Below are 20,780 nucleotides of genomic sequence, written 5' to 3'. Positions count from 1 at the left end.
CCACTCACCTGCACTTTCAGCTCCCCAAAGACCTGCTCTCTCCTGCTGCGTGCCGGAGGTTAATCTCCTAGGCGACTCTGCCTCTGCAGTGGTCAGACAAAAAGGGGAAATGCTTCATATATAAAAATGGACCACTTTGTTTGCGAAGCGTATCATGACAACAAAGGCAAAGACGGAAGGCAGTGCTGCACGAAAACAATGTTAGGATGCCCCCTTGTGGTCGCATCAGGGTACCTCGCTTCACAGAAGCGAGAGAGCGAGAGTTCAGAGGAAGAACTTCACTCTCTGGAAAACGGAGATGAAGTCAGTCAGGTGGCGGAGTCCCGTCCTATGGTAAAAGCTTTTCCAGTTAGAGCCGACATGTGATGCAGGTTCCGTGCGTCCTGGCTGCAGCAGAGCGGGGCTGTGCTCCCGTGTGCTGTGTGGCCCGGCCCAGGACAGATGGCTGAGGGGGGAAAGGCACATGAATTGATTAGGTTTGGTGGTGAACTGTTGCAGTGAGCAGCAGCTGCCCACCTGCCCCTGCGGGTCCCCGTGCCAGGCCATGCGTGGTCCTGCGCCTCTCCGCCAGATGCTGCCCCCCGTGCCTGTGCCCGCTTTAGACCACACACACACCAGATGTTGCCCTCCACCCCCAGCCTCCCCACCCTCGTCACCCCCCCGTCTTGGGTGAGCCTGTTTGGATCAATGGGATGCTGCTGTGTTGGGTCTCTTCCTCCACTGACTGCCTACCAGAGGGGGTCCTGTGCTTGTTTAGCTGGGTTTTACACAAGGTCCGTTTCCATGTAAACTGTTCAGTATGAGATGGATGAGACAGTTTTATTGAACATTATCTATTCAGATAATGAATTCAATTTTTTTTTTTTATATATATACAGTATGTCTCTTCAGTAAAGCTTCAAAACAGACACTGGTAAACAAAAAATTCTGTACTAAGTATTTGCATGTGACTGGACACAAGAAAAGGTAGGTCAAAATGATAAAATACAGATAGTGTCATGCTATCATCCATGCAGGGGCTCCCTCTGTCGTCTCTCTGATGTTGAAGCTATGGTGTTGAGGCTAGTGATGATCACCACTGAGGCCTACAGCTCAGCTCAGAATGCTCAGCTCAACCTGACACAGACTCTCCTGTGCTGGAAGTGTTCACTGGGAGACATGCTGCTCATCTGTCAATACAAGTGTCTTGGCAAGTTAGCAGGGGGATTGGTACAGGCTACTGAGCGGTATTCGGAGAAAAGCAATTTTTCACTTAGTCACTAATGAAGACGTGATCCCTCGACAACGTTAACTGTCTTGTGTGAAGAGGGAGCCTCTCCACTCACTGTCAGTTAGTGATGTCATGGAGCCTTCACATTCAAAATAAAGAAATAAATCAAAGTAACAAGAACAACCAAAATGTGCTTCTTTATTCACAATATATGTGGATTTACAAACACAAGTACAATATGTAAACATCTGAATAGGAACCAAACTACAAACGCTACAATAGCATATATGTTCTTACAGTTTGAATACAATTATTTCATGAGTGCAATAGAAATATATTAAAAAAACTAATCGACTAATACATGACATGTTTTATCCTAAAAGGTTCATTTTGGCTACATTTGGCTTCAAATAAATGTACAACAATTACTGTAATGCCTGTAATTACTGTAATGCTAGTACTCCCCCCCCCCCCCCCTCCAATGTCTGTATACCATTGCCATGGTGACAGAACTTCACCCAAATAAAGCTATTGTTTATATTGGTAAGTAAATAAATACCAAAATAGAAAACAATAGCGAAGACTGAAATGCATTGTAAAAACCTACAGTGAGAAAATAGAATGCTACCATACACTGTCTTTGAACTTGTGATATCACACTGAGTGCAACACTATGCGTTTAGATTTGGAATTGCAGTACATCAAATAACATCATTTTGGTCAAAACTAAAACATGAGTGCAAGACTCATATCAAAGTTGATTTAAAAAAGGCATTTTATGGCAACTTGGCTGTTTCAAATCAAAAGCGATATTTAAAGGTGAGGATATGCTAAACTCAGTGTGGGTAAAGGGATTCAGGAAACCAGAGGACAGACTGAACTTGAGGCTGTTAGGTAGGTGCTAGAGTTTGCTACATCCTGACTGCTGAAACTTAGCTGGGGAACCAGACACATCTGCAAGCTCATGTTTTATTTGCTCTGGTAGATGGGTGTGGCCACCCTCCCGCTCAAACAGATTTCCCTTTGACCAGAATCTGTCTGCGCCAATCACACGTTGATCTGATATGGGGCAGGTTGACGGGGGGCAGATCGCCCCTTGAAAATGAACTGAGAAGTTCCAGACTAATACGCCTTTGTAGATTAGTCTGGAGATGCCAGGCTAGCTAAATGTCAGCATTAAGGTATCAATTCAAAGACTGATTCTTAAATGACCAAAATGATTTTTGTGAGTAGTTTTAGATATAAATTATAGCTACTGTTCAGTACAGTATGTCCTTTACCACTACGTATAGAGTTGACTACACAGCATCATTTAATATGAAGACCTTTCAGTAAACATTTTCATTTGACTGAATTTACAAATAAATCCAGGGATTTGAATCCTCATTTAAATTTGAATGGAAGATTTCCAGGAGGTTTCTCTGCACTGAGCCTCAGTGAGGTGTTCTGTAAGCTCATAAATACTGTTCTCCAAGTGACCTGATCATATGTACCTGACTCTTCAACAGACCTCAGCTGGTCCGCTGTAGCTGTTAATAAATAGAAGCACGTTCTAGATGCAGTCAGACGAGTTAGCGTTGAGACATCTGTACAAGACCAAATCACACAACAACAACTCTTGAACCTCCACATGAAGACAGGCCTGCTGGCCTTCTCCTTCAGTCCAGCTCCTCAACACAACAGGCATTTGCAGCGCCCTCTCAGTCTGGGACAGACGGCCGGACCTAAACCCACCGTCCAGTTCAGAGTCCGGGTCAGACCAGCCGTGGTCAGTCCAGTCCCTGTAAACAGCACTGCTCAACCCTGGCTGCGGTCCCACAGACCTGTCTGCCTGACCCCACAACCCATGGGGGACCAGCTGACCTGGTCCGCTGTCCACAACCGGACCTTGCCGACTGTTGCCGGGGCGATGGTGAAGGTTAGGTGGGCAGAGGGTCGTCGTCTCCCTTGCTGCATTTGCACTTGCAGCACAGGACAAAGGGTGTGGCCAGGAGGAGAAAGGGAGAGGCCACCAACAGGAGCAGACCGAAGCCGGCAAATATACCTACCACCTGGAGGGAGGAGGAAGAGAGAGGGGAGAGAGAGAGGTAGAGGGGAAACAGAGACAGAGAAAGAGGGGAGCAGCATTTCCTTAGTATACATCCAGTCCTGTATTTCACAGTTTAAAAGACAACAAAGAAGATCCAATCCTGTATTTCATTAAGACATTAAAAGACAACAAATAAGATCTTTTCACAATTTCACTCAAGCAGCATACTGCCGAGTAACTAGACAGTACGATCACCAAGCACACACCACAACAGGGACTTCTGTGTGGTGCGGTTATCCCTTTGACAGGCTCTGCTGCATGCATGACCCACTAGGGGGCAGTAGATGCCTGTTCATCCATCTCAGGTCATGCTGTTGGGCTGACAGTAGGTGCAGCTGACTGGTCTAGCAGGGCTGTGGTCTGTGAAAGATTGGTTACCCTTCACTGGCCTTTAATGGTACCAGGCATGCATGACTAAAGCACAGCAGCCCAACAGAAGGGCTGAAGCCAGCTATGCTGTGTTGAGGTAAACAGACCTGTGCTTCTCTACACAAACCACTCGGACACACGGATGAGGGTGAGACTGCAGCCACTAGAAAACATCAAGGATCTGTCCTCAAAGGAGCCACCAATTTGAATCATGTTTCGGACGCGGTTTTGTCGGGATGGTTTCTGACCTCCTTCCCCAAGCGGCTGGTGCGACACGTACCTGCGCCCGGTGCCAGATGACAGAGGCTCTGGAGTGGCCCAGCTTGTTCCTGCATGGGCCTTTGTCATAATGGATGAGCAGGAAGTCATCCTGGGGTAGGGGGTGTAGAGGAAAGGGAAGAGAGAGGGGAAGGGGTCGGGTGAGGGAGATGTAGAAGGGCGGATGGGGTGGAAGGGCAGATCGGACTGTCAAAACCAGCTCAAACCAAAGAATAAAGAGACAAAGATAACATATACATCATGTACTAACCATCAACTGGGTGAGGTATTACAACATGCATGAGGTGGTGTGTGTGTGTGTGTTGGGCTATCAGCAGAAGGTGCCAACTCACATCCAGAGACTCCAGGCAGTACCAGCAGAAGGCGTGTTTGCAGTTCTTACACATCATCTGGGCGCAGCCCTCGTCTCTCTCGATGTACACCTTACACTTGGGACAGCGCTTGATGGGGGCGTCATCCCCCTCCTCGCTCTTGTAGATGGAGCTGCAGGGGGAGGAGACAGTAAGGAGGGGGCGGGGCCTCAGGGTGGAACTACTCCGACCAGGGTTCTCCAACCCTGGTCCTCGAGGGCCGCTGTCCTGCATGTTTTAGGCGTTTCCCTGCTCCAGCACACCTGTTTCAAATGAATGGGTCGTTATCAAGCTCTGTGGAAGCCGGGTAATGACCATTCATTTGAAGCAGGTGTGCTGGAGCAGGGAAGCGTCTAAAACATGCAGGACAGTGGCCGTCGAGGACCAGGATTGGAGAACCCTGACTTAGACTAATACAGACTCCCCGTGTAACCACGATTCTTCCTTCTGCTTAGTTTGTAGCACGAGCAGAAGGCGTTTGCGTGTTTGTGTCCAAGTGTAAGATGTCTGATTGGAGCGCCCGTGTGTGCGTGTCCAGTCCCAGGTGTGTGGTACCTGGTGTCCCCTGGCAGGAAGCTGGTGATGGGCATGTTCTCCTGGCAGGCCTGGCCCCTGTGCCAGATGGCCCGGCAGGCGCGGCAGAACTCCAGGCTGCAGGCGGGGCACTGGACCAGCTGGGGCAGAGGTAGCCCCGCCTCCGAGAGCTGGCACACAGCCTGGCAGGACGAGGACGGGCACCAGGTCCGGCACGGGTCCAGCAGCACCTCTGAGGAACACACAGGAAGCAGAGTTCACTAGCTGATACACCCACACCTGTCCCAGTGGCAGTGCGTGTCTGCGTGGGATGGAAGAGCAACGCTGGGTTTCCGTCACATTCAAGTAAATGGCTCTGCCGAGTTGTCAAGGCCTGTGCAATAGCACAGGCTTTCCATGATTGGTGGCTCATTTGTGGGGTTTCTAGGTTAAAGACATTTCACAGGTTCAGGATACTATGGTGCTGTCCTGGTTTGATCCAGTCCTGATTACTATTGGAGGTCTTCTATAGGCAGAAAAAACTACAAAAACATGTGCACATACTCACAATAACAACTGCAAGGAGGGGGGGCAACCATTAAGGAAATATTCATTCCGTTTATTCATGAGCCAGATGTCTTGGGCTTAGTTAGTTCTGAAGATGTTGCCAATTAAATCCTACACAAATCCAATTAGGAGTGAATTAGATTAAAATGAAGAAAAACGCTCCCAGCCTGCATTTCTCTCATCACTCAGTCTATTTTGAGGACAGAGGTTGAGATTGGCCCGGGTAGGGCCAAGGGCTGCTGAATAACAACACAGGGCTTATGTTCTCGTGGGACAGCCTCACTGTCACGGTCATAGGCACAGTGGTGCTAATGCTCGCTCACCTCTCTCAAACTTGAGCCTCTTGTACCTCTGCATGCTCTCTGCTGCCACCATGCACTCAATCTGCAGAGAGAGGAGGGAAGGAAAGGAGAGAGAGACAGAGAGAGGAGGGAAGGAAAGGAGAGAGAGACAGGGATAGGCCAAAGAAGACACACATATGGGTTAACTCTTTAATCCGACTTCAGTTCTGACCTCCATCAGGCTTCTCTTGGCTTAAAGCAACAGTGCACTACCTCGTTCTCCTGCAGGTGCCCACTTTCAGGACAGGCAGAGTCTGGACAGCTAATGGCTGACTCCAGGCCCTCTTTGATAAGAAGTTCCACATACTGCTTCAGGCACTGTAAAGAAAACCAAAGCATGGGTCAAACAGGCTTTTTGATCAGGGGTTTGACTATGTGACACAATACCCAAGATTCTTAGGGTCTTGTGTGGAGGAACCACCTGCTCCTTGAGTGATGCCACTCTCCCCTTCCAGAACCCAGGCAGACATGACATCATGCAGAACAGAATAGTCTGCTGCCACACTATCGCTTTAAGGAGGGGAACCGAGTGACATCATCAGTCTTTAATCTGCAGCCTCGTTGTCTCCCCGTCAGGCTTCTCCTCCTTCCTGCCACCCCTCTGCCACCCCCCTTCCTCCTCCCTGCCACCCCCTTCCTCCTCCCTGCCACCCCCCTTCCTCCTCCCTGCCACCCCCCTTCCTCCTCCCTGCCACCCCCCTTCCTCCTCCCTGCCACCCCCCTTCCTCCTCCCTGCCAACCCCCCTTCCTCCTCCCTGCCACCCCCCTTCCTCCTCCCTGCCAACCCCCCTTCCTCCTCCCTGCCACCCCCCTTCCTCCTCCCTGCCACCCCCCTTCCTCCTCCCTGCCAACCCCCCTTCCTCCTCCCTGCCACCCCCCTTCCTCCTCCCTGCCACCCCCCTTCCTCCTCCCTGCCACCCCCCTTCCTCCTCCCTGCCACCCCCCTTCCTCCTCCCTGCCAACCCCCCTGCCACCCCCCTTCCTCCTCCCTGCCACCCCCCTTCCTCCTCCCTGGGATGGGGAGTGTTCTCACTGACAGCTTGCCTTGTTCTCCATCAGAGCGCTCTTTCCTGCACCGCTGCTCTCAATCACCCCCTCATGCCGAGGCTCAATTCAGTCAGCAACACTCTTGTGCTGAGAAGGGCAGAGGGCTGCTATTGAGCGAGCTAGAGATCGGTCTCTGTGTACCACTTCACTTGCTAGAGAATGGCCTTTTATATAGCGCTAGATAGAAAACAAGGGAACTATACATGTTGTTAGGTTGTTCATCTGACGTTTACTCTAGCGCTTAGTAGCACGATTAACATCCAAACACCATGAAAGATCAGTGGATGTAGAACATCTTAGCGCTGTGTGAACCCTTTAGGCCTGCTCACCAGTGTGTGTGTGTGTGTGTGTGTGTGTGTGTGTATGTGTGTACTGACCAGGGTGCAGAAGACACATTGGCATTGGTGGATGGCGGTCATCTGCTCCAGAGGGAACTCTCCAAGGCACAGCTTGCAGGACATGAGGGGGTCCAGAGCCAGGTCCCAGGTGGGCCGGTACCGAGACGACGATGAGGTCATGACCTCGGCCACGGGCGACCTGGAAACGCACAAGGCTTAGATGGTCATACACCTTGTAGATAAGCAGTGAGCAGGTTTGCTGACAAAATATACTTTTCCGAGAGAAATAGGTAGATTTCCTACATTTCTTCTGAATCATCATGTGTTTTATACTGAGTGTTAAATGACAGTTTCCAGTGATTTTCAGTCTAACAGTCACACCCACGTCACCCACACCTGCTAGTGATGAAACTCAGCAAGGGTTTTCCATCCATGTACTGACGCAGACCTGAGCTCATGTTTCTAAGAGCCTCTCTCTCTCTATCTCTATCTCTCTCTCTATCTCAAGTGTTTACAACGACCTGCTCCTAAATACCGCCAGACTGGCGTGACAGCAGTTAAGGGCTGCTAGGCAACCTGGCCATCCATGTGACATATGCGGTCAGCTTTTCCTCCAGACTCAAAGAGGGATGTCATTGGACAGGTCCCATGGGCAGGAAGTGTCTGTTGAGTAGTGTGACTACATGGGAGGTAAGACCAAAGGCTGGAGTTGGAAAGAGGAGAACGGGTCGGTCATTTAGAACAGCGTAGAGAACGCAGATGGTTGGTTAGGCTTCACAGTAAAAGGATTCATAGTGGTGGGTGCTGAGTGTGAGAGTGTCACCCACAGGAGGCTTGTACTTGATCCAGGATGTGCTGGAGTCTGCTCAGAGGTGGCCTCAGTGCTACTCCCCCTGTTTGGCGGCTTCTGCCACAGGGCCTCCTGGGTCATGTGTGGCTGTTTGTGTGAATGTCCCAATATAACACAAGTTATATCACAGCAGGACCCACCTCACCCTTCAGTCTAACATTAGGACAAAGAGAGTGAGAGTGCGCGGCAGTCGGAAAACCTAAAAATGGTAGCCTGAAGGTCACACACGCCCACGCACATCCTCCGGCAGCCAGGATTTCACAACCTCCTCTCCAAACTGAGAAGAGACAGAAGATGCGGCGTGGGCTTGCTCTCCCTCCAGGCTAGACGGCATCATCCTCATACCGCCTCTACAGAGCCGTCACAGCAGGACGGAAATACATGTGCTACTCAAATACTCCACATACTATTTTGAATCATTTCAGGGGCTGATCTCTGTTCAATTATTCTCATCTGGCACATTGGAACCACTGGGCTGTTGTCATAGAAATGTAAGCCCCCTCCAAGCTCCCATTACACCATTTTCTAAATGATTTAATTGGATTTTGACCCGGCTTTGCCTTACAATGAAATAGTGACTGATTATACCCAACACCAGGTGACATTAGCTATAATAGAACAGGATATACCCAACACCAGGTGACATTAGCTATAATAGAACAGGATATACCCAACACCAGGTGACATTAGCTATAATAGAACAGGATATACCCAACACCAGGTGACATTAGCTATAATAGAACAGGATATACCCAACACCAGGTGACATTAGCTATAATAGAACAGGATATACCCAACACCAGGTGACATTAGCTATAATAGAACAGGATATACCCAACACCAGGTGACATTAGCTATAATAGAACAGGATATACCCAACACCAGGTGACATTAGCTATAATAGAACAGGATATACCCAACACCAGGTGACATTAGCTATAATAGAACAGGATATACCCAACACCAGGTGACATTAGCTATAATAGAACAGGATATACCCAACACCAGGTGACATTAGCTATAATAGAACAGGATATACCCAACACCAGGTGACATTAGCTATAATAGAACAGGATATACCCAACACCAGGTGACATTAGCTATAATAGAACAGGATATACCCAACACCAGGTGACATTAGCTATAATAGAACAGGATATACCCAACACCAGGTGACATTAGCTATAATAGAACAGGATATACCCAACACCAGGTGACATTAGCTATAATAGAACAGGATATTATCTCGCGAGGGGAGGCTAGCGTACATTATGTTCCACCGGTTTCAACTCAACATCCAAGCCCATTTATCATCATCTCCATTACATGTAGGAGGAAGGCTGCTGTTCACACATAGCCTAGAGGTTTCTTTATTTGCAGCCCACATACATAATCTACTCCCGAAGAGCCATTATTAAGCTTGCAGAGAAAACCAGTATGATTTTTAATCTTGTATGGTCACGTGGTCTTGTGTATGGTCAGCTGGCTTGGAGGTTAGTAGGTTGCAGGCTACAGGCAACAAATTCACAAAATGGCACATTGAGGCAAAAGAAGAATAGGTAGCTATACTGACTGTTGAGCTAGGAAACACCAAGATGCAGGCTAAACGTCACAACCTATAGCAGAAGCACCTCCATGAACAAGTACTGTAATTGGCTGGTAAGTAGCTAGTCATTCACATGCCATGTTCCGCATGCCAACACTCATTATGTTCTGAGGAGAAGATGGGTGTCTATCTCTTCAGTCTCCCAACCAGAACCATGTCTCCACCATGGAAAGAGACAAGAAAAGAAGTATAAATGACCAATCTTAATTGAGTTGAAGATGGCTGCGCAGCAATTTCAGAGTGTCACTTTCAATTAGACAGGTGGTCAGTCAGATAAGGCCCCGGCCCACTGACATGGGGGGAGGCGGGATAAGCATGCAACGCTCGTATGGCAACCACTGAGGCATGTTCAGTCAACCGGAACAAGCGCTTCCACAAAAGAAGTATACAAAGAATTTAACTATTTGATGTTTAATTATACCTACAGCAAAACCACGCCTTCACCCAAATCATTCTGCTGGATAAATGATCAAGGGAACGGGGGACCTGCCGTACGAATCTAACATTTATCCAGATGCTAATGTTAGCACATGCAGGCTGTGAAAACACTTCACGGAAGTCCACAAGGATTTATTACCATTGCTCAATCTTCCTAATTCCCATGACAATGCTGATGTGATGAGCTACTTCCTGGCTTTACCACTGTGCCAGTTTACAGCATGGTGACACACGACCACAATGGTTATTCATCTGGACCATCTTCTGCAAGATGTGTGAGTCAATGAAGCAAAACATTGGAGAGAAAACCATGTTACGTAATAGACCTATATATAGTTGAGTTTAGCAAACTGATGAAGGATTTGAAGGATTTATTTTTCAACAACACGCATATAGTATAATGGTGTGGTCTAACTTAAACTCAGAGAATTAAATGTATGCACCATGATGGCACTTTAGGCTAAGCTCGAATCCGTAGCTGAATTTCTGCCATTGGAAAAAGGCATCTCTCCTCAACTCAGCACCTGTTCTATAGAATGCAACTGGAGATGCCTTTCTCTCATGTCACGGTCCATCTCCGTCAAACACACTTCTGGAGCTGGACTTAGAGCAGGACAGCTTTTTCGTTTGCTACAGGGCACAATATAGCTAGAATTATATAATGTACCATGCAAACCTTACATAATCCATCTAGGTTAACGCCAAATTACATCTCTTTTTCATATTACAATGTGGCACGCTTGTGTGTGTCTCTCTCTCGTTGCGATGGATGGTGGGCTTCGCCTGTAGAATCAGCTGACCCCCCAGATTTTCTACTTACGGTTTTCATACCTTCAAAGAAATGATCAAGGCAGATTTGAACAATTAAAAAAACTACAACAAAAAACGGAATTTAGGAATGCAGCAGAACTACCCATAAATGCCTATAAGGCAAAGGAAAGATCGCAAATCCCTCAAGCACCACATCGTAAAGTTCTTTGATTTCCCCAGTAAGACTCAACAGAGTGGACTGTCAAAAAAGTGAAATGTAGGTCTGCTCAATTAACGAGGTGCAGTGGGGCCTATAATTAGATATCAGCTTGTGACCAGAGCTTCCAGGCTGGAGAGGAGAAACAGGAGAGGAATCACAGATCTACTGGAGGATGAGAGACAAATGGGTTGCTCTACAGGGAGACCGCACTAAGTCAAATTAACAAATAACAAGATTGCAGATCTAGCCCAGATTCTGAAGAAAAAGCGAGAATAATGTTACAAAAGAGGGAAAATCTGCTTCCTAATTACTCGGCTGGGCAGGGAAAGAGAAGCAAGACAAGACAGTCCCAGTCTGAGTCTGACCTACAGTAGACAGATCTAACAAGCAGTCCCAAATCCCAAGGGAAAGAGAGAGAAAGAGAGAGAGAGGGGCTCTGAGAAGCCAACCAGAAGAGGAGGCAGTTCCCCCAGGGCAGCAGACAGAACTGTTACCTTGATAACACAAACAATCCTTCTGGGACCAAGTGAAGGTTGTCCGGCGGATCCAGTGTTGTGCCAAAGCTACACAGCAACATGATCTCCCATAAGGCCTTGCCTCAGTTACTGAAGATCTACAGCTGAATGTGCTGCAGACACGACCAGTACACCAGGCCATTTCACTGCTGCGCAGGAGAACAATTTGATTTATGAAAAGGGATTTTCCATCTCTTGGGTGTTATGGCAGACTTACTCTCTTCTTCAGCCGTCTGTGACCTGAAAGCCCAGGCCAGCGAGTCCACTGCTCTGCTAGGTGAATAACTGAACACTGCAGGGAGGCAGTCCCTCCTCCTTGTCCTACTCAATCGAGTGAAACGTTCACCCCAAGTTCAACGTGAGCAGAATGCCTGGGTCTTGTGCTTTATACAGTAACAGACACCCTTCTCAACAGTCTTTCATATGTAACTCAACAGAAGCGCTGGGGGATTTCACCTGATAAGGCCAATGGTGGCTAGAAGACGGCCAGCAGGCAGGCAAACAGAAAGAGGAGTTGTAGCTGTGTGGGTCTGTGGCCAATTCTCAGCTTAAGGACAGAGGTGAACTGGAATGCAGTTTTGCTGCGTAATACAGTAGATGACTGCCTCTCTAGGCCCAGTGCCTCGCTGGGTCGCGATGTCTGGATCTGGGGGGGGGGGGGGGGCGACTGCACTGATGACATCACCTGCCCTTTGCCAGGCGCCAGCCAATCACGCCACACACAACTGCATGTCAAAGAGGGACATGGAGGGTGAGAGAAAAAGGGAAGGCAATAAGGGAACAGGCCAAGTAAAAGGCTAGTTGGGGAATGTGAGAACAGAATTGAAATAAAAACATGAAAAGGGGAGTGGACGGAGGGGAATGATCCATAGAGGAAGCTGGTAGGAAAAGGGAAGGGCGCAGCACTTTAGACACGGGAAGTGTGTGTCATGCAGAAAAGAGCAAGTTAGTTAGCAGAGAGGAGAGGCGGAGAGAGGAGAGGAAGTGAAGAGGGAGGAGTTACAGAAGAGAAACAGGGGGAAGATGTCCGTAGACAAAATAGTTTCCTCTGCGGTCGCTCAGCTTCTATCAGACATTCCTGAACAAACATGTCTTCATGCTCATCAAATCATGTCTTCCCCACCCTTGATGCTGTTTATAATGAAATGATGACAGCTCGCTACAGACTGGCAAGAGGGGGGAAGAAGAGGAATGGGTGGATTCATTATTTCCTTCCTTCAGACTCCAGCCTTGCCCAAACATGGGCCCTGGCCCGATAGAACAGAGCCCGATTGATTTACCGATTTAAAACAATTTTTAGATCTTTTATATTGTTATCACAAGTACAAATATATTTTCAGTTAATTATGAACAAGTGGCAGGCCACCACAGTCTAAGTAACAAATGGGGAACTGCATAATATCGGTCGATATGTCAACAGACGTTTTTCCCCTCCAGGATGGGTCGGCTTTACCACAGAAGGCACTGCATCTCTGAGCCAAGTAAAAGCAGTGACAGCAGCCCCTGAGAAAGCAACAGCGTTTCCTGTTGCTGGCACGGACACGCGTGGCACCCCACAGACCCCTCCTCCTGCTGAAGACTGAAGGGCCTTTCACACTGGCAGGATACTGGCATGCAGAGCAGAGACAGCACGGAATGTCAAACAGAGAGAGAGATAGAGAAGAAGAAGCTAGAGAGGGAGGGAGAGAGAGAGAGAGAAGCTAGAGAAAGAGAGAGAGAGAAATACGGTACAGTGTTGACGATCGATGAACAGCCTTTTGACACCCATTTATCCGGGATGAACGTCAAACGAGTGAAATCATCTCTTCTCTCCGTAATGGCAATACCATTCAAATAAATAATCTACACCAATAAGCACCACGTGTATTGCGTTAAATCCAGGCAGTTCATCTGACTGCCAGTTCATCTGAATTACATGATCCACTTTGCTGCCTGCAAACACTTAAGTGATTAGATAACTGGAGGGATGAAGGGATTTGTGATCAGTCATAATCCATACTGCTCTGTGCCTTCTGATATAATGGTTCATCTTCCTAAGAGCCTAATTGGAATGGAGGTTGGCTGGGAGGAGGGGTCATGTTGTGATGACCTAGGGTGAATCCGTCTCAGGTACAGGAACACCATGATCTGCTGCTGTTGACAAACTAGAGCACCACAGACAAAAGAGCGCCCTGCATGGAAACATTCATCCAGTTTCAACACTGATGTTGCAATCACAATAAAAACAACTTTGTGCCATGTGGGACAATTACGGAGAACAGTAAACTTTCACTGCTGATCCATGAAGCCTGTACTTTTTATGTGCAAGAGGAGGTGCACCCAAAGTTGCCTCAAAGTCAGCTTGACATAAGCACATGAATTGAACAGCTCAAGCTTGGGTTGGACTTTCACATTCTGCTATTTCAGTCACTGCATTGCAGTCACAAACACCTTTAAGTAGCTTACTGACTGGGTAGTTCACACTGAGCTAGAAGATCATCATGACAGCACCACATTCCATCCTCAGGTGAAGAAGAAAAACTGACAGAAATATGGAAGAAAATAAGTTGCCTGTCTTAGGTGGTGAGAACAAATAGTCTACACAAGAAATACAGAGGCAAGAGACACCAAAACACTCTTGGTGTTATACGTCTATCAACTTCCTTCCACATTCACCACTAAATAAGCCATTCAAACAAACTTCCCTCATGATTCAAAAGTTGATGGCTACTCACCCCTGAACCACCATTTTTGCACCCGATGTTAGACAACTCCCAATGTAGCATGTAGATAGAGCAGCTAGATGAGCTAGGACCTGTTCCCAGCTAACATCACAACGTTAACACCTTCAGCAGAAGTGGCGGTAACCGCACACAGCCAACTGATTGGCTAACTGATCCTGCTTAGGTCCGGGCTGGACTATTTATCCACTTTGTCCCTAAAGAGATCTGCTGCCACAGACAGGGTCCTTAGCGTGCGTGCGTGTGTATGGGTTGGGTAGACTGGGAGCGGGGCTGGCAGGCACAGTGTGTTCCATTTTCAGGGAGCCCTCTCTCTCCCATGAAAGAGACATTCTTCAGGCCCTCTCTTTTTCAGATCCAGCTGCACTGCCCTGTCTGTCTGCAGGCACTCCGTCTGTCAGTGTGTCTGTCTGCCTTTCAGCCTGTCTGTCTGCCAGGCTGTCGGTGTCTCTGAATGCCTGCTTGTCTGTCTCGCTATCTACCGTACCTGACTGTCTCTCTGCTGGCCCACTGCTTCCTACCTTTTAGCCTGTCTCTTAGTCTGAGGTCATGAATGCATTAACTGGGTTATTGGGTTTATAATGAGTTAATGGGTTAACTCATGGGCTAATGGGTTATAAAGACTCAGGGAGAGGGGACCACCAGTGATTAAGAGAACAAAGAGGATCTCTTCATCCAAAACTGTACAGCCAATACACACAAACACTGTTAATTTTGTATACACCAGGGTTCAGCTAATCTGCTTCAGAAACAATAACAACCTCCAAAGAAACAATCCCCCATCAAAGTCTTGGTGGTCGTACCAGTCTTGTATGCCACCTCACTGGACCAAAGAGGCTTTACTGTGTCTCCACATCTCTCAGCTTACTAACGTGTCTGGGCACTGGAGGGCAGGGCACCAGATGAATAGGCAGACTTATCAAGAATCCACCCCAGGGACTATGAGCCAAGTGTTTTCCCATAAAACTAATGTGCCAAAAAGGGGCACTGAACCTTATGTTACATGTAATGAGGTTTTGACAAATATGCAGTAGCAGTCCTTAGTTAATAGTGTTTCAGAGTACGAACAATCATGCATTTTAACAAGAAACTATAAAGACAACCACAGCCCAACCCTCTAAACCTAAACAGATATTTTCAACATGAATCATGGCCTACACAGGCTCTGCAAGGCCAGGCTATGTACACAAGCATCTGGTTGATCGTTACCATAGTGGATGATGACTGGTTTTCATAACCCATTTAAACCCCTGAAGAAGCAGTATAGGAATAACATACACTAATCATCCAACAATAATCTACAGTACCTTCTACCAACAATAGACTGCCTTTAAGACTATTAAACCATTGGTTTGAAAACTCAATGCAGTAAATTATTTTGCTATGACATTGATAATACTGTACTCTGCGCCGACATTGCAAGTAAACAACGATGTTATTGAAGATCAGCAGGACAACTACTAGTGATGGAGGTGTCCCACGAGTATCCCCCAGGATTATTTGAATCGGATTAGATTAGTTGCCATGCTGGGAGTTGACAAGTGTATATGTACCTTTATTCAAACAACATTGACATTTGTAAAGTAATTTTCATGTGAAAAGCTACAATTTGAAAGCGGCAAGGAAAGAAAATGTGTCGAAACCGTTCAACATATTCCACACAGTATTTTAAGCAGGGTTTCCCACACCAGGAAACTCCGGTTTCAGCGTTGACAGACGGACTGTAAACATTTCAGATCTGCGTTAAGAACAAAACATTTCAACATTGCAAGTATTAGGCTATTTGTATTTTACTGTAATTACAATCAGCATCTCAAGCCTTACCGTGGATTCAGGCTGTGCTTGTACATTGTCTTGAGCATTCGTTTTCCCAGTGTGCTTCTTCCTTTCAAACGGTCATTTCCATTTTTCAAGATACTCTACCCGGTTTGACACTGGATATCAGTCTCTCCCTCTCCTTAGAAAGTAAAACGACAGCGTAGACGCTTATAAGCTTATCAAAATCAGCTGTGTTTAGTGTGACTCGCTGGAAAGACGCCATTTACGTGCTTACAGAATTGAGAAGCTCAGTAGGTGAGATGCGGTTGATTTTATTTTCTCAGTTCAGCGCTGTTATGAGCGCCTTCTGGTGGACAGTCGACACCCTCTGCCCGTAGAAACGTAGTTGAAACAATTGAAACCATATAACAATACTGCCACCTGCAGGCTCACGTTGCACATTTTAAAAGACGACCGCCATTCACCAGGTGAATGCTAGTGCAGTGCAAACAACGCTACACTGCACGTCCTTGGATCATATGCAACTATACACATGTCATTACATGACATGTTTTATTGCGAATAAAATAATGGGTTTATGAGGTTTGTAAATCATTGTATTCTGTTTTTAATTTTTTAGTGTCCCAACGTTTTGGAAACTGCTGTATATACATTATATGTTAGTCTAAAACATTACAATTGACCTATCTGCACCCATCTAAAACCACTTTACCATATTTATAATAAAGTTATTAAAGTTCAGCAATAATGTCTTGCCTGTTTCTCCTTGTTCTGTTTTGTTTAAAATTGGTCTTTCTGGAACCTAAAAAGTTTAGACTGTAGACATGACTTGTTCGGTGAAGGTGTCGTGTCAGTTTGTGCTGGGTAGCACGGTATGCATGTCCTGTTCCATACTGCCATCAGTGACAGGTAATGTTAGGTGTCTGAAGTTGTCTTGAATATCGCCACCTGGTGATCATAGCGTGTTGTTCCACAGGGCACGCTGTGTGTGCAGAAGAGATATTCGAAACTGAACGAAACGCAATGCCTTAACAGATGCCTCTGAAATAAAACACATAAAGAGTCAGTCAACTGACACCCTATTCATTGGCAACGTTGTTGAGCGGATGTATTAAATTGAATCGCTGTCTGTCACAGATGTTGACATTGAGACTATCATCAGAACAACCGATGATGCATCAGTTAGGGTAAGAAGTCTTGCATCCACTAGGTGGTGACACAGACCTGGTTACGAAGCAGCTTCCTGGCCCACAGACTGGAGTGAAAATAGGCAGAGGCAGCTGTTTGCACGTAACAAATGACTGGGTCAAAAGCATAAACGAAGCAGAAAGCTTTGTAGACCTGTTACAGCATGGTGAGATATAAGCCTGTCTTATGTTGCACAACTGTGGCCTTGGCACAGATATTGTAGGAGAACACAGGTTTTACTAGCTCTTTCATTTGATTAAAGATGCTGAAAGACTATTTGGAGTTACCACTGCCAGGGAAAAGTCATAAAATGTTAATACCACAAAAAAAAGTCCACTGGTTGAACAGTCTGGCGTTTTCAGACAAAAACGACTCTTGTGTATTAATTATGACAGACCCGTGTTTAGATAGAGGGAAAATAGGTCTAGAAGTTGAAGTGTTGATGCCTGGTCAAGGACCAGTGGGAGACAGTATCCCTGGGCATAATTATACAACAACCATCTCAATATTTCATTAAACCAACAACAACCTCAGACCAGGGCCACAAACACAGCATACCAAATAATGAAAGGCCGGTTGGGTCCTGAATAACACAGTCGTTTCAGGGAGACAGAGCAGATCCAGCCAGACCTTGACAACAACAAACCCCTCCCATGTTGTTGATGTAAGTGTAATGAGTTGGGACTGACACACTCCCACTGCATTCCACAGACATTGCTGTATAGCTACAAGTATCAGCTGGCAGCTGAATCTTGAACAAAAAAACAGTCATTGAAGATCATTATTTCCATGCTAGCTGACGTCAGGGGAAGTCTGAGGTCTGTCAGGGGATATGCAGTTTAAATATGGAGACAAGGCTGCAAGTCTGGCCAGGCTGCTCTTTCTGGAAATACAGTTCCCTGTCTGTTTCTGTCAACAATATGGCTTTGGAATGTTCAGTACAGTGCAGGATGACATGAAGTCAGTCCAGTGAAAACCCCAGTAGCAAGATGTTTAGGCTTACCCATTGTAGATGTAGAGGTCGAGCTTCATGTCACTTTGAATGCTCAGACAGATGGTCCGTGGCGCCCCCAGAAATATATAATAGGAGTGGCACACCAAAATCAAAAGCTATAACAGAATTTCAGGATTTCTGCAATTATTTTACAATGAATGTGACTAATTGTCTGATGTGCATAGACTAATACCAGTACAGTTAACATTTTGACTCAGGAGTGGGGTCAATACATTGATGCCAATATGATTTCCAGAAATTAATATGTAATTTACATTCAGGGATTGTTTGAAATATGCAAATAATACAATGACATACTGGGAGAGGTTCTGTGTGTTTAACTTGAAAGCAATCTGTACCCTACCATACTGTGAGACTCAAGAGAATGAACATGGAGATTATTAAACACAAGGAATATTGCTTTCCTTTGGTTATTGTTTGTGTGTTCTGTTGTAATACAAGTTTACGTTTTCATGCCAGTCCTGAGAAGCAAATGTATCTCAAATGAGATTTGGACAAGGATTTTTGTATTGAATTGTTTTTAGTGAACTTGGAGAAAGGTTTAGAAAACAACTATATTGTTGCAGACAATTAAAACCAAAGCCTGCTCTTGCTCACATGGCTTCACATTCATTAAGGGTAACAGATTGAACATTTTGCTGCTATAAAAGATGTGTGAGATATGAAAAAATGTGTTTACATACAGTTCACCGTATAAAAACATCTCTCTGTTGTCTTAGTAGAACTTTTGTTTCATGAGTCGGCACAGTAGGTCCTCAGAAACTGTCTGACCTGAATCCTGTTAAAGGTTCCACTATCTGAACTCAAGAAGATCAAAGAGCAACAATCGGTATTCCCACACACTCCTAAAACCCTGTGGTGATTCGTTATGCTGACAGACACCAACTTTGAAATTCCCCTATTAGTAAGAGAGAGAGCAATATAGAGCCTAAATGAAAGAGCTACAAAGAGAGAAATATCTAGAGAAAGAGATGCAGAGAGAGAAAAAGACAGAGAGTGTGACAGAAATGGGGAGCGAGAAATGGGGAGGGAGAGACGGGGAGAGAGAGGGAGAAAGAAAGAGCGAGAGATATGAGGAGAGCGGTAAAGGAAGAGAGCAAGACAGTGGCCCGAGGCTTTATTGATTGGTGTAACTTATAACCCAGCACCAGAACAGGACACACAACACACCTGATGCTCCTCTCTGAGCATTGATTACAGGCCGGCTTGTTCCGGTGGGTCCCATACAGGCCACACAGTGATCTGTCTTCCAATGACTGACACTGTGGGCTGATGCTTCTTTGCCAAAGCCTGAGGCGCCTCCCCTCCGTCCTGAATGATGATGTCATCAAAGGCTCTCTCCCCACCTCCTCCCTTACCTTCCGCCCTGGCAGGATGGATGGGGTGACAGGGTCATGGGTGAGGTCTGGGTTAGGGCCGGGCCAATGCAGATTCTGGGACAGTGTCCAGATCACCCCCCAGCCCCATCACCTGGAGGTGTATAGTCAGTCATCCTACCAGCCAGGCTGTAAGTCAGACAGCAAGCCAGCCAGTCAGCCAATTAGCCAGTCATTCAGTCAGTCAGTCAGTCAAACCCAGTGTGGGATTATGTTCCAGCTTTACTTATTTTCTCAAGCGCAACTCTCTTTCTCTCTCTCTCTCACTCACTCACACACACACACACACACACACACATACACACACACACACACGCTGATTAAACTTTGCAGCAGCACTGCCTCCTCCAGTCTCATTGGGTTAGGGTTAGTCTCTCTCCATGACTTCATCCAGTACAGAGTCTCTATGGAGTAGACCAATACCCCAGAGCCCCCAGGCCTTACTGTTCTACAGACTTCTAATGTTCTAATGACTTTAACAGGCATAGTCAGCTCAGCCAGAGAGTTCTCAGGCCTTGTTATTTGGGTGATGAACTATACAGGTCTGGAGAGCTGACAGAATCCTAGAACAGGAATTTAAAGCCTTGTGTGAGGATTTGTTATTCTGCGCAACAATCCCTGCTTCCCTCCCCACAGTCCAGATGTACAGCAGCCCCCCTGGACAGACACCAGAGGATGGTTATTATTCCACTGCTTGTGATTGCATCAGCAGCTGGACAGACCAGGCCGAAGCCAGGCCCTTTCCCAGGGACCAGTGGCAGAGAACAGAGGGAGCTGAGTGACCCAAACATCCCAGGAGGCAAGCTGGTGTGATGGAAGTGTCCAGTTTTACTAACCCACTCCCTGCTAATGATAAACCAGGAGGAAGGATTCCACACAGTCAAACAAACAGGCCCCATGATGAGTGTGGGCAGTGACAAGCTGAGTGTGACTGAGAACATCAGCAGCGCAGTGGGGAGAGGTGGACGAGTGTGTGTCACTGGCTGTCAGAGCATGGGAAACTCAACTCCACCGCCTTCATGGCATATTTGTTGACACTCTCACCGTGCACCTCCGGCTCCCACTCTGTGAAAGCACTAGAACACGATTCTCAGTGGACTTCCTGTGAATGTGTGGACTGGGGAGAGCTGGGGGCTTTCCCAGGGATAGCCATGGGCAGCAGTGGTGTTCTAATACACTAACCTTCAGCCATGAGGATTATGGGTTTACAGTAATAAACT

At 46.7% G+C, this 20,780-nt stretch overlaps 1 protein-coding gene across 2 annotated transcripts; it reads right to left on the bottom strand.

Moving 5' to 3' along the window:
• Nucleotides 1-1,408: 1,408 nt before the first annotated feature.
• On the bottom strand, nucleotides 1,409-16,228 carry rnf144ab (ring finger protein 144ab). Of its 2 annotated transcripts, none has more exons than XM_067241753.1 (8): nucleotides 16,027-16,228; nucleotides 7,143-7,302; nucleotides 5,932-6,036; nucleotides 5,701-5,761; nucleotides 4,853-5,063; nucleotides 4,280-4,430; nucleotides 3,949-4,038; nucleotides 1,409-3,261 (listed from the first exon to the last, which is right to left on the bottom strand). In XM_067241753.1, the coding sequence occupies exons 1-8, from the start codon at nucleotides 16,062-16,064 to the stop codon at nucleotides 3,130-3,132; spliced, it is 948 nt and encodes a 315-aa protein (XP_067097854.1). In that variant the 5' UTR covers nucleotides 16,065-16,228; the 3' UTR covers nucleotides 1,409-3,129. The 2 variants fall into 2 exon arrangements, with proteins under 2 accessions (XP_067097854.1, XP_067097855.1); XM_067241754.1 differs by lacking the exon at nucleotides 16,027-16,228 and adding an exon at nucleotides 14,197-14,231.
• Nucleotides 16,229-20,780: the final 4,552 nt, after the last annotated feature.

This window comes from Osmerus mordax, chromosome 8, assembly GCF_038355195.1.
Source record: "Osmerus mordax isolate fOsmMor3 chromosome 8, fOsmMor3.pri, whole genome shotgun sequence".
In the NCBI taxonomy this organism is placed as follows: domain Eukaryota; kingdom Metazoa; phylum Chordata; class Actinopteri; order Osmeriformes; family Osmeridae; genus Osmerus; species Osmerus mordax.
This window is presented reverse-complemented; position numbering and strand designations above follow the sequence as displayed.

Bases quoted from the DNA above. Each gene is read 5' to 3' on its own strand.
- rnf144ab (XM_067241753.1), bottom strand. From the start codon at position 16,064: ATGCTCAAGACAATGTACAAGCACAGCCTGAATCCACG. The intron at 7,303-16,026 runs GTAAGGCTTGAG...GTGCGTTTCCAG, and splicing joins AAGCACAGCCTGAATCCACG to GTCGCCCGTGGCCGAGGTCA. The intron at 4,039-4,279 runs GTGAGTTGGCAC...CCCCTACCCCAG, and splicing joins ACTGCCTGGAGTCTCTGGAT to GATGACTTCCTGCTCATCCA.